Raw genomic sequence first — 14,605 nt, forward strand, 5'->3', positions numbered from 1 at the left:
GCAGCTGAAGTACCCCGCAGTAGACATTTTCGTTAGGACTAAGGTTAAATGTAACAAATTTTGGTTTAAAATTGTTGCAACTCTCTTAAAAGAACAGCATTGTTTTGCAAAATTTGAATAAAAAGTACAAATTTGAATGTAGGTACATTTTAAAAGTTTTGATGCACACTTTTTCTCGACAAGATATTCACAAATTAATGTGTTGTAATTTTTCAATAGTCAAGCGTATATGTGCGTGTGTATGTATGCGCGTGTGTGTATGCGCGCGTGTGTATGTATGTTTGAGCGCGTGTGTGTGTGTGCCATTAACTTGCAAAAATAAATTAACTCAATAGAATAGTTTGCTAGCAGACTTATAACTCACATGGTACATGAAAACAGTCGAAAGAACGAATGAACAATGAAGATGCATGCAAAGCAATATATATTGGCTCTCTCAATCGATATGAGGTGCAGATAATGAAATATGAATAGTGTTGCGTGCCGTCTATTCAATTATTTCAAACGGGAGCTAGTTTCTGTCATTCACTTTATTTGACAGTTTTGCAATGGATACAAGAGTTGTAAACAAAATTAAACTTTTTAGGATTTTTATTATTTTTTTTATTTTTTCCTTAATCAAACCAAGTTAGTGTTCATATATTTTTTTAAGAAAATTCTTTTCAATGTTGCGTGTGATTTGATTTAATTCAGTATTTTTAAAATTAAACGTTGTATTTTTATTTTATTCATCACAGTAATTTAATATTAATCTCATTAATTAGTCGTTAATAATCATTAAAATTAATTATTTATCTTATTTCAAAATGTCTAAGTTTGTATAAAATCGTATTCAGTTTAATAACTAACTTAATAGTTATTAAATAATAATATTAACCGAGATTAGCATTTTTTATTGGTTGATTTTGCATTCGTTGGAAGCAAAAATGCTAAGTCGGATGAAAATGATGTCATAATTTATTATAAAAAGACTGGAGGTGGCAAGATTGAGATGTTATCGACGTTATGTATGTCTGTCCGCCTGTCTGTCTGCCTTTCTGTCTGTCTGCCTGTCTGCCCGCTACTTTTGATTTCTTTCCTTTTAAAAGAAAATTGTGTTTTTCATGGAGTCTGTGTGTGTGTGTGTGTGTGTGTGTGTGTTTGGATGTATGCGTTTGATTGTGTGTTAGTGTATTGCTTCCGAAATCAGCTCATGAGAGATGCTGTAGGAATTTAGTCATGCCCAGCCTATGCGTCTGAATCTGAATTTGTGTTTGTGTGTATGTTTGTTTGTGTGCAAGTTTAGAGAGCGAGTTTTGTGTGTGTTTTGTATGTGTGTTGTGTGTGATGCGTTTGCAAGATGGGGTCTGTGTCTTCACAATTCTATCTATTTTTTAGAAATTTAATTTTGATTTTAAGTAGTGTTACGTTACTGATGCAGTTATTTTGTTTTATTATTTGACCATGTATGTGCGGATAAATATTCACTTTTTCCAATCGATGTATAATACGTCAACAGATTTTTTTGGGTTGCTATTTTAAAATTTATTTAGATAACTTTACATCATCTCAATGAATATTTTTTCAAAATCGTTTCTAGCTAATCAGATATCAAGAATGATGTCGTCATCTTCATCGTCATCTTCATCGTCATCGTCGTCGTCATTGTCGTCGTCACCTCTACCAGTGGTAGCAATGAGAACGATCAGTCAGGTGTTGGTACTGAACGCCAACCAGAGCATAGTGTTGGAGTGCGAGTTTGACGGTGACGACAGTTACAGCATGTTCCAGTATCCAGCCGTTTGGCTGAAGCACCAGAAGCATGAAGTGGTTAGTGCATTAGAACATCTTCTATGGGGATGCTCGTGATAACATCAAAATTATGAATAAATTAATAAATTTATTATTATTTAACTATTTAATTAATTGATTAATTAATTAATTAAACTGGCAGACGGCAGTGAATCTAATGAGCAACATACTCCCTCCCTTTCTACAAACCTCTAGGTTCAACGTGCACCTCACAGATCGGCACCATAAATACAAACTTAGACTACATATTCATAGTAAGTAGCAATTGTCATCAGAGGTGTTGCCGTGGCAGCCTTTGGGGCTGAAACCCACCCCCTCTCTCTGTAAATTTTATGATTTTTGGTTATAAATAGTTGCAGCTGCGTAAAAATGGCAACTTTTTGTTAAATTAGAATACATGTTTTGACGTTGATATTATGAACAAATGTAGAATAAGCAAATAAAAACATAAATTTTTTTGAAAAAAAAATCTAACTTCTCACGGAAAGTTTTTTCCTAAGGCACTGATTATTAATTTATTATTAATTAATTTAATTATTAATTAAATTAATTATTGATTATCAAACTAAGCCATTTATTTAGAGAGAGATGATATGATAATAATGGTGATGAAATATTGAGAATATGATAATAGATTTACTATTTGATTCACTGATAAATAATTAAACATTAATACGATGCTAATTTGATTAATTTACTAGTGTAGTGTTATATTTACACGCAAATGTCCGTCTTATCCCATTTTCACTTAACCCATTTTTATCCATCCCAAATGTTTTTTCCTTCAAAGATCTTTCCTTGTTTGACACGGGCAACTATACATGTTTGATAAAAGGAGACAGATCTACAAATCTGGCTTCTGTCACACACTATCTTTTCGTCAAAGGTCTGATCATGCAACGGATTTATTGACATTCCATGGCGTTATGCTTTATTGTCATACGCTGATTTTGATATAATTTAAATATACTTTTAAGGTCTTATCAATGTTTTATAGTTTTGAAATATTATTAGTTAGAATAGTGCGTTAAAATTTGTCAATATTCACATTAATACAAATGAGATTTTCTCTTTATTAGTTTTGAATAAAAAATTTTAAATAAAAATTTGTTTAGTTAAAAACAATATTTGTCATGAAAATTATTACAAAGATGATTAACAACAACCCAACATCCAGGTAGGGTAGAGAGCATTGAGATACGCGCTGACTCGCATCTTTTGCATCTTAATAACAGTAGCACCACCAACAACAACAACCACAACAACAATCACAACATCAACAACGGGAACGTTAGTAGCAGCAACAGAAATGACATCAACGCCGGTTTACACAGATGCCCTGACACCGAAAAGAAAGATGAATGTCACAATTTTCTCGTGCTAAACAACTGCTCGTCAATACATTATAACAGCAACACCAATGTCAACCATTCAAAATCTCATTCCAACTCATTTTGCATGTCATCATCGCCATCATCGTCATCATCATTTCCGCTGACATTGACCTTCATAGAAAATCGACCGACCTTGATCACTTGTTTTTGCACTGGTGGCACTCCTCCACCAATCATGTCCCTTTATTTTTCAGGTCACGAGGTCACTGGCCTCTTCCACGTGCTCAGTAACTTCACGCTCGTTGGTCAGAAGGTTGGCAGGCGTTTATGTAAATTTTATGATGCAAATTTTACGTTGCAAGTTATTATCTTTTGTTTCATGCAAGTTTCTACTTCACCCTGACGTGAATAGCATATTGCAAAGCACGAATTTTATGTTTTTATTCTGTCTGTTTGGCACACTGTTTGGACTTTTGAACTGTTTGTTGTGTCGTTCAAACGAAACTTTTTCAACGAATAGAAAAAAATAAACTAAATATTATTTTTTAAAAATTTTGAATAAAATAGTATTGTACCACTGAATGTTAGACAACAAAAACACAAACACATCGATCGATGGACAGGGATTGAGACGAATCGTACAGAGAACAGAAAGATGGTCTGACCGAATGTTCTTCACTGCTGAAGACGACAACAAACAAATCAGATGTTCAGCCAGTGTTTCTGGTTTGATTTCAGACACATCAGCCATTGCTCTGATCAACGTTCTGTGTCCGTTCTTCTTCTTATTTATGATCTTCCCTCTGTAAACATTTTAGTTTAAAAAGTTGCAGGCGTTCTCCTGTTTTTATTTTTTTTCCTGTTTGTTCAGTTTTGTTTTTATGCTTTTGCCACGTTTAAGCTGTACCTGTTTTTTCCTCTATTTAAAACTTTTTTATTTTTTATGTGATGAAAAAGAAGGAACCTTTTCTTTCATCTGCATGATTTTGTTTAAAAAATTAAGATGCGACTAAATATATCAAGACTGACACAGGTGAATAATTTTTTATTATTCTTCATCCTTCAGCTCTGACATATGCATAATCGCTTACATACCATTCCTGTATTCAAACCTGCGTGCCACGAAGACTGTACACCCAATAAACGACGTACGCACACACGCGAGTTATGTACGCAAGCACCGCATCATACACTTACGGCGTGTGATAGCCTTTGAGTATCGGACCTACAGTATTCGAACCAGGCCAAAGCGTAACTGCACGAGACATGGCACTTCTATCGACTGAGCTAACTCGCTGACAAATGAATTATCCCATTATCTTTTTAATATTGTAGATGTAAACTTTGATGTTTTTCATTTTATGTAAATTTTTTTGATATAAATTTCACTTAACTTTGCCTAACATAAACATACATCCTCGCTCAACTTTTCATTTGACAAGTACTTTTAACTTTATACTTCACAAAATATTGATTCGTATATACATACGTAATAAACTTTTCATAATTCATCAAATACTTACAATTCACCTTTCCTCCTATAATTCACAAATTCAGACAAGCCGATAATTATTTGTTTCCATGCGGAATCTCGCTTAAGTGCACTGAACGTTCATTTGAAATGTCACGTGACTGGTAAGCCAGAGATGACGTCATTGTTCTGGACGATAGAGAACGAAAATGGAACGCTTATAAATTTGCATGAAGGACAACTTGCTTTTGAATTTTGGACTCTTGTAATGGTAGGTCGACAGTTGAATTTATTTCTTTTTTTCAAATCAACATTGTTCATTGTGTTCAGTTCAACATATTTCTTTGGAGTATATCCATTTGAATGGCTAATTTAATTGATTTCTGTATTGTATATACGTCACTTGTATGTGATTTTCGCTTTAGAAAGTGTTTTTAATCGTTAATAATGGTTAATTTATTGTATTATGTTGTATTATATATATATATATATATATATATATTATATATATATATATATATATATATAAACAAAATTCACCTCAATTTCTTCCATCCATTATTCGTCCATTCACCCACATTCGCCACGTGACAGGACTTGAACAACGGCAGCCTGGAAATGAAACTGTTCATGAGGAGGGCGAGTGTGAAGCACTTCCGGGACTACACGCTACTGGCCAGCAACAGCGTCGGCACCACCTCACACGTCGTGCGGCTTCATAGAAGTAAGTGGCCGATGTTCGGCGCATTATTATTATTATTATTATTATTACTACTACTACTACTACTACTACTACTACTATTATTATTATTATTTTCTCTTAGATATTCCTCAGAGGTTGAAAATTGAATGGTTTATTAACGAGACTATATCATTATTAAAACTTTAAAAGACGCGTAACAATGGTTTAATGGTTAAGGTGAGCGGCACTGCTATCGCATTGACCGGCTTCAAATGCAGAGAGAATCTCCTCCATGGCGTGCGGTGTGTCCGATGCGTTGATTCGCGTGTTTTTTGCTGTTGGTTATAACTTGGAGATAGGCTAGGAAGGGAATTATACGGAAAGATAAAAAAAACAAAAATAAAATTGCTGGTAATGGATAATAATAATAATAACAATAAAATAAATTTATAAATAATTAAAATAAAATAAATAATAAAAATTTTGTTGTTACTGGTTTAAAAGATGGCAGAATTGTTGATAAAGTTTTTCAGAGATAACTAAAACCTAGAAATATTTAGTACTCTTTGAAGTGTTTTTGATGCGTTGTTATTGTTGTTGTTGATGATGTTTTTGTTGTTGTTATTGTGTTGTTGTTGTTGTTGTTGTAGTTGTTGATATGTATTGAAGTTGTCATCTCAGCTTAAATGGCTATCGATGAAACTATTACTTTCTTTCTTTCAATGTAGATGCTTATCATCGTCGTGGCAGATGCAAAGTTGCAGTTCTGCATTTAATGGTGATTTATTGACAGCTTTGTCTGAGATGCGGATGGTGACTGGTGATGATGATGTTAATGTGGATGGTGGTGATGATGTGGATGGTGATGTGAATGGTGGTGGGGATGTTGATGGCAGTGGTGATGTAAATGATTAAGGAATGATCTATAATAAGAAGTTTGAAATTTTTGAGAAAAAAAAATTTCGATTTTTTAAAACCATTAAAGTTGAGGAAAAAGAATCGGAAAGAAATTGGTTGAACCATCGGACGGAGCATCAAAAGAAAATGTTTGACGCTGGTGATAACAATTTGAAAGACGATGAACAACAATCTGAATCACATCTCCATCCTCATCTCCATCCTCATCATCACACTTTCAATTCTTCAACTCATCGCAACAATTTTGAAAAGGAAAAGGATCATTTTAAGGATGATTTCAACAACACTCATCGATCTGTCAACGCTGACAAGTCCTTTGCTACCAATCAGTCAAATTCAGCTGAGTTTCTTCACATTTTGCGAAAACATCAAATTATGATCTTGTTTAATTTAGCGCTAGTTATATCGATTTTGAAAATGTTATAAAGTATCGCATGTCATGTCATTTCATAAAGCAGCTGTGCAAATTTTTGTCTTATAATCAAGACGTACATCACAGATTTTACAGATTTTCAATATTTCTGTGAAAGAATTCGTATTCAAATTACACTCTTAAGAAATTGAGACAACGTCGTCCTTTCATTTGTAATAAGGAAATTTTGTTTGAAAGCTGTATTCTTGTATTTCATGTCATCTATTCATTTATGCATTACATAGATGAAGAAGTTTTTACCATGAATTCAAAATTATTTGATTCGAAACGTTGCGAAAGATTTCAAAGCAGAACTGCAAGATCACACTATAAATCAAAAAAATTTAACGATTTCTTTTCATGCGTTTGAAGTTATTACATTCGTATTGTTATATCTGGGACGGTCTTAGCTGATGCTTTGGAAATCAGCGAATTATAATGGTTGTGTTCCGTGCACTTACACTGAAATTTATTCCATGGCAGGCCTATACTTAGCGAATTGCAATTGCATCTTGGCGCATTGCAAAGTCATGCGTATTTGCTTTGCCTAAAGGTGTCTGCTCTGCTGCAACGAATATAAAATCAATGACAATAACGAAATTGAATCGTGGAATTTAGGATGCTTGAAGCTGATCACATAAGAAGGCAAATGACAGAACACTTCCAATGCAGCGGCACGGAACAAACAGTATAAAATGCTGAAAAAGTTTTGGGGTTTTGTCTAGCAGGGCTGAATTATGTGAAAAATAAATTTGAAACTGTGTGTAATACGTAATAAATGAGTGAAGTCAAAGATTTCCAGTAAGTTTTACAATATAACAGAGGGATTCCAGCCAAACATTCCATTTTTACTTGAAGCTCAGACGATGACCACGCAATACATTTTTTCTTGAATAACGATACTACGACTACAAGTACACACATTTACCAGATGTCCCCCCGTTGTGGGCAGTGTTGTTATTACAAGCCAGTAAAACTCAGTTTTTAGACATAAATATTTATCCTTTTTTAGTTTTGTGACACGAATAGTTATCATTATGAACTACGTACTATAACACAATTATTTTTAGGTATGTGGCGCATAAATAGTGAATTAAGCTTGTAGATTGTTACTAGATTCATTCAATACTCAATCACATAAGTATGAAAATGTATGATTTTGCAATGCAAATCCAGACGTTTTTGATATATAGTATCTTGAATCGACCGAATAGTTATTACTGAATTACTGAGCACACACTATAAGCTCGATTTTTTTGGAATATGACGCTGATATAGAGAATTTTGTACCAGATTCATGCAATAGTGGATCTAAGGGGACCATACTCCCCTTTGTGAGAATATTTTTATTAAAATTCAGTAAATCTCAGTTTTTGGTCAAAAATCAACCAAAAATTTACGTGATGAACCAAAAAAAGATCACTAACGCCTAATTTTAGCTAACGCTAGTAACAATTTGGTTAGTTTGTCGGCTCCCCCGTCAAATTTTAAAATTTAAACATTTTTAACATTTTGGTCCGCCCATCAAGGTTGTTCAGATTCTGCCCTCTACCTCTTGACTTGTAGTTTATTAACTGACTATAAATTGAATACAAGTAGTGAGCGTATCTTTAATTTTAACAACTTGATTAAATTTTTAAAGATTATATAAAGAAAAATAAATCAATTCCTCAAATCAAAGTTTCATAGGTTCCAAAATGGTTCAAAAGCACTTTCCAGAAATTTTTTTTACCTCAAGGATAGGCAGACGTCACAAGTAATAATTGGCGCTTGTTTTAAATTAAATTCGCCGGGCGTTTTATTAATCATTAATGTGAAATAAGTTTTCATTTTTATGATATTAATAATAATTTTCCAATTTTGTGTTACTGTCCGGCAAAGTTCGCAACATGGACAGATCAGGTATTTTAATTTTAAAATTTAAACTCAAATTATATTTTATATCAGAAACATTATTAATAATTTATTTGTTTAATAATTTTTTATTTATAAATTTAGTTTTAGTTATGTTATATAATAGAATATTAATAAATAACTAATATTTAATTTAATATTTAGCAGCTTTTTTGTGTCTTCTTTCTTTTCTGAATTCTTTTTTTAGTTTTTTTTTATTTTTTGTGTTAGAGTTGCTTATATAATTTATTTTATATTTTAATATTATAACTATATATAATACATATCACATGAGATTATAAAAAGTATAAAAAAACCCTATCTCTAAGTCTAAAAAAAATCAAGCTTATGACATAAGAAGCTTAAGGAATGTAGTGAAAAAAGTTGAATTTGCTAAATCTTTTGACAGACAAGCCCAGTAAAAAAAGAGGAAGAACTGATGATGATGATGATGGTGGTCATCGTGGTCCTGGTCGTGGTGGAACGTCTGGTGGCGAATCTACAGGCAGTTATAAGAATAAGGAAGAACAACCTCAGTTTGAGGAGATGATGCTCAAAATGACACTTACACATGGTTTATCATTGCCAGCATTTAAATTCATCAGTGATACTTCTTGTGGCTTACATGGCTCTGTTTACATGGTGAAGTACAAAGAGGATGGTATGTTGTGTAGCTCCAAATTATTTATGTTTTTTTTTTTATTTTCCATGTAGTATATTATACCTGGGTAGCAAAATGGTGTATAGGTGAAAAGATGTCTGGTTCTGCTGTTGCAGTGACTCGGCTTAAATGCAAAAATGTTCCTGTCAATGTGCGTGTTGCTGATGTCTAAGAATTGATTATGAAAGAAATAAAAAATCAGTGTCCTAATATTTTTGTTTTTCAGTGTTTCTGTTGATTTGTTGATATAGTTTTATGTTTAAAATTATTTGTTTTTTTATTTTTTCCACATTCTTGATTTCAGATTTTGTTGTCAATTGTTGATTTAATTGCAGTGAATGAAAAAATTGTCATTTTACATTTCAACAATTTTATTTTCTTTGTCAATTTTTTTACATATTCTCTTAAAACTTTCTCCTTATGTTGAATCAGATAAATTAGCTGCAATAAAAGAAATTTGTCAGGACCATAAAGTCCTTTCCATATCTGACATCAACGAAGCCACTATGTTAAAAAAGTTAACACCCCATCAGAACATTATGTCATTGTTGGATGTAGTTAATAACAATGGTTGGTGGCTTCTTTATTTTTATTTGTCATTATTTTTTGATCATCTAGAGAATTATTTCAACTTCGTCTGCTTTTAATATTGGGACCATTTTTCTATTAGTTATGTCCCTACCATCATTGCACACTGTCTGTGATAGGCAGGGAATTTTTTTGCGTTCGAACCCCGTCACTGCAGCTGCATGAATAGTAGGCACCTCAACCATTACACACCTCACTGCCACCACAGGAAAGTTCTATCTTGTGTTTGAGTATTTGGAGTTCGACCTCAGAAGCCTTCTTGATTCAAGATTGATATCATTGATGGATCATCAGGTTGCCTCGCTCTCAAAGCAATTGTTTCAAGGTTACTAACCCCATTGATGATGAAATGGTTATTTTAAAAATGATAATATTTGTTTAACATTAGATGAACTTAATTAATGTTTGGTATTTTAGTCTGTATTAGTTGTTATATTAGTCAAAATGACTTGGTGCTGTATGTTTATTAATATAATTAATATAATTAACGATAAATTATTATTAGTAATAATAAATACGAATGGCATGAACAACAGGTCTCTATCACTGCCACCAGAATAATATCCTCCATATGGACCTGAAACCTTCGAACATACTCATCAGTCAAAAGTAAAAATTGGATATTAATATCCTAATATGTTGGTTAAATATGTGACATGTTTTGGTGTTAATTTAGCTTTGTACAGCAGCCATGATGCTATTGATGGTAAAAAATTAAATTGTGATAGTTGATGATGCAATTTGACCAACTTAAATAGTAACGATAATAACATTAGTTTTTAATTTTTTCAATTCAATAGTAATAATTTTTGTAATAAATTATAAATTGAAATTTATTATTTTATTAATTAATTTTAATTTATTAATTCTAAAAATTTTAATAAATGATTTAATTTTTTTCACACGAGGTTTCAGGTTAAGTTAACGGGATTTGATTTCAGTCGACTGATTTCAGCGAATGACAGTCTCCCTGACGTTAGCAAGGTTAGGCTGCTACACCACTATATTAATCAATCTTATGCTTTGTATAATATGGACGACTCGGTGGTCTGATGGTTAAGATGTTAAGATGCCTGGCATTAATGTTGCAGTTACTGGGTTCGAATACAAAAAGAAGAGATCCATACACCTGTCACATACAGTGTGCGTGTGTGTGTGTGGTGATGCGTTGATTTAGTTTATTTGCATACACTGTGTGTTTGTTTGTTTGTGTGTTCGTTTGTTTGTGTGTGTGTGTGTGTGGTTGATACCTATAAGGAGTATTAAAGAGGGAAATGTAGTGAAATAAAAATGAAAAGTAACTATACTAATGTATGAGTGTCGGTGAGTTTGTCTCATTACATCTTAGTGTATGTTGTATTGAATCTTCTCAAGTAACTCTGAACCGTTTAATAATAAATAATTGTATAAGAAAAACCCCATAAGAAGAATGAGCAACCGTTGTTATTATTGAGGATGGTGATGGAGGCAATTTCAATATTTTCAATGGTGATTATATATGATGATGTTATATATATATATGATGGTGATGATATATGATGATGGTGATGATGATTTGTGATGATGGTGATATGTGATATGATATGTGATGATGATGGTGATGATGATGACATATATATATATATATATATATATATATATATATATATATATATATATGACATATATATATGATGATATGATGGCATATATATATATATATATATATGAAAGTATGATATATATATATGAAAGTATGATCACGTGACTCCATAGATTAAGGATTTGCACTGGTTGGTAATTGAAAAGAGGATTGTTTTTAAAATTTGCTTATTAATGTTCAAGTGTTTAAATGGTTTGGCACCACGAAATCTGACGGAGATGTTTACACTCAAAGATATGACTGCTCAGAATTTTGTCTTAAGATCAAACGATCAGAATAACTTGACAGATCGGGTGTCAAAATTGAAGATTGGGTTTCGTAACTTTGCTGTATGTGGTACGAAAATATGGAACAGTCTTCCATGCGTCAAACGTCGACCAGGATGTCACTGTTGCAGTTTAGGAGAGAATTGAAAACACACCTGTTTTGAAGATTAATTGAAGTTGTGAATAGTATATTGCATGTTGCTCTTGTTGTTTATGAATGTAGCTTATCGATAACGTAACATTCATTTGTTTTATGCTGTTTTTTTATTTACATTTTAATTATATAATTGAGTTGTCGAGTACGTAATGTATGTGGGTGTTTTATGATGGGATGTGCTTACGTTGAATGTGTTTTGGATGTGAGGAGATGTGTGTGTTTCGTGTGTTTCTAATAATTTGAATCGATTTATAATTATTGTGCTGGTGGCTGGGTATTTATCTGTTGGTTGTTCTGAATTATATGTTATCGTGCATTTTCTGAGCGTAATTGTGTGTGATCGATGTGGATAAAGTGTGGATGAATGTATCTATGATTTGATTTAAAATGTTTGCTGTTTGGTTCTTATATGGTTGTTACATTACTTTGAGTGATTAGGTATGGTCGAAAGTATATGTGTGCATCTGTGCATGAATTTAAAGGATTTATCTGTTTTGTTTTAGTTCTTTTTACAATGTATACTTATGTTTATTTTCGAAATATTTATGTTTTTGTTTGATCACTTAAATGGACACAAAATTTTTTTTGGTTATGTTGGATAGCGACTTTGGGTAGTTCTATAAAAGTTGCTAAACAAGTGTTCTTATAATAATTTATATATATATATATATATATATATATATATATATATATATATATATATATGATGGTGATGATATACAAGTGTTCTTATAATAATTTATATATATATATATATATATATATATATATATATGATGGTGATGATATATGATGAGCAACCGTTGTTATTATTGAGGATGGTGATGGTGGCAATTTCAATATATTCACTGGTGATGATGATATGATGATGACAGACTATAATAATAGCCATAAAGGTGCCACTTCAGAATTGAATGTAACGTCAATTTATGACTATGTATTTATAATAGTGATCACTACGATGATACAGTTGATGACAGTGATTAAAATGATAATGGCTAAAATAATGGTGATGATGACATGTGACGTCACTGCTAACAGGGGGAAAGTTTGAACTACCGGGCGCCTGAAGTTCTGCAGGATAGTGAAGATTATAGAATGGTTGCTGACGTCTGGAGCTGTGGGTTGGTGATGGTGTTGGTGGTGATGGTGTTGGTGGGGATGGTGGCGGTGGGGATCGTGGCGGCGATGATGGCGGTGGTGATTGTGATGATGATGGTGGTGATTATTGTGATGATGATGATGATGGTGACGATGTTTTTTGAAGTTTGAGTTACTTATTGCGATCTTCCAGTTTAGTAGTAGTAGAAGCAGGAGCAGCAGTAGTAGTAATAGTAGTAGTTGTTGTTGTAAACATAGCAGTAATTTTTGTAGTAGTAGTAAAAGTAGTTTTTGCCATCAATTTGCCATGTTTTCTACCAGATGCATCATCGGTGGGACGTTCAATGGAACGGACGTCTTTATTTCCGAGAACAAATTAGAACAACTGAATGACATTTACGAATTATGCGGCCCTCCTCCATCTCGCCATTCCTCTAATGCCAACTCGCCATCGCAACCCGATCAGAAGCAGGCCATAGTCTGTCAAAGACACGTTAGAAAGCTATTCAGATCGTTAGTATTTCTACCTGTTTTATTGCTAATGTGTAACTTGACAGATTTATTTTTCGGCGGCCTGATGGCCCATTTGGTTAAGGACGTCTGATCCTGGCTCGAATATATATGACAAAATGCTCCCCTGTGTGTGATACGTCCTTTAAGTCGTATTCATATAAACTGTTTGTGTGTTGTTGACTCCTCTGAACTTTGAAAGTGTAATAGAGACCCTTTCAGCCTTTGCCGAGGTAGGGTGGAGTTAGGTTAGATGGTGAATGCAGTCAGTGGAGATGGGTGAGATGTTGAATATGGCTAATGTCAAAGATGGTCGAAAAATTGTTGCTCAATGATCCATTGTGTCATTTTTTTAGAATGCGAATGCTGTTTAAATAAAAATTCAATTTTATACGATGTAGCTGAATTTGTTAGATTTGATTGTTAAATTTTGGTGGTAAGAATAAACTCAAAAGAACGATATAATTTAAACTATTTTTATTATATAAATTGTATTAACACAACGCATGCGATGTGCTGCCGATTCATCCACATAGCATTTTTTACCCTACCTAGTGTGCCAGCCGCTGCCCTGGATCTGCTAGACAGCATCTTGGTTGTCGATCCACTTATCCGAATTTCTGCTGAAGAGGCTTTAGGTTCTGACTGGCTGAAAGATGTCAATCCCGAGAGAGTGAAACCTCCTAAGTAAGTTTTGAAGAATTTTTCAAGTGAATAATTTAACTAATTAATTAATTGTCAATTTATTTCATGTATAAATTTTTGTTAAGCGCTGTGATTAGTAGTAAATAATAATTTATTAATTATTAATAACCTGATAACTAAATGTTAATCAATACTAATAATTAATATTTCTAAAATTCATCGGTCCAGTTTGTAGCTAAACGATTTGTCATTGATGTTTTATTTGTGTTCTTTATTTTACCATTACATATCATCATTATGATTGCGGTAACTTATTTCATTGCTCTCGTATCTCATTCCGAATATTAATTATTATTTTTTTTGTCATCAATCGTTATCACAACTTCATCGTCGCCATCAATCATCGTCTATATCACCAGTTACCACGTTCTACCTTAACTCTATCATCATCACCACCTCACATCACCACTTAGACTCCCTACTGTTCGAGAGTATGGAAAGTTTTGTCAAATCTACCGAAACAACGGAATTTAG

The 14,605-nt window shown here is 32.8% G+C and overlaps 2 protein-coding genes across 2 annotated transcripts; both read left to right on the top strand.

The window, feature by feature from the left end:
- Positions 1–1,005: 1,005 nt before the first annotated feature.
- HELRODRAFT_190709 (hypothetical protein) lies at positions 1,006–7,302 on the top strand (the record flags this gene model as incomplete). The annotated part of the gene is made up of 10 exons (XM_009014849.1): positions 1,006–1,108; positions 1,580–1,809; positions 1,934–2,045; positions 2,582–2,677; positions 2,969–3,438; positions 3,749–3,896; positions 4,683–4,867; positions 5,191–5,320; positions 6,264–6,507; positions 7,227–7,302. 10 exons carry the CDS (start codon positions 1,006–1,008, stop codon positions 7,300–7,302), a joined length of 1,794 nt encoding a protein of 597 aa, XP_009013097.1.
- Positions 7,303–8,497: 1,195 nt separating this feature from the next.
- HELRODRAFT_169015 (hypothetical protein) lies at positions 8,498–14,605 on the top strand (the record flags this gene model as incomplete). Its single annotated transcript, XM_009014850.1, has 10 exons — positions 8,498–8,510; positions 8,911–9,162; positions 9,595–9,732; positions 9,959–10,075; positions 10,287–10,359; positions 10,659–10,734; positions 12,857–12,939; positions 13,238–13,429; positions 13,982–14,113; positions 14,545–14,605. 10 exons carry the CDS (start codon positions 8,498–8,500, stop codon positions 14,603–14,605), a joined length of 1,137 nt encoding a protein of 378 aa, XP_009013098.1.

This window comes from Helobdella robusta (genome assembly GCF_000326865.2).
Source record: "Helobdella robusta unplaced genomic scaffold HELROscaffold_14, whole genome shotgun sequence".
Classification (NCBI taxonomy): Eukaryota; Metazoa; Annelida; class Clitellata; order Rhynchobdellida; family Glossiphoniidae; genus Helobdella; species Helobdella robusta.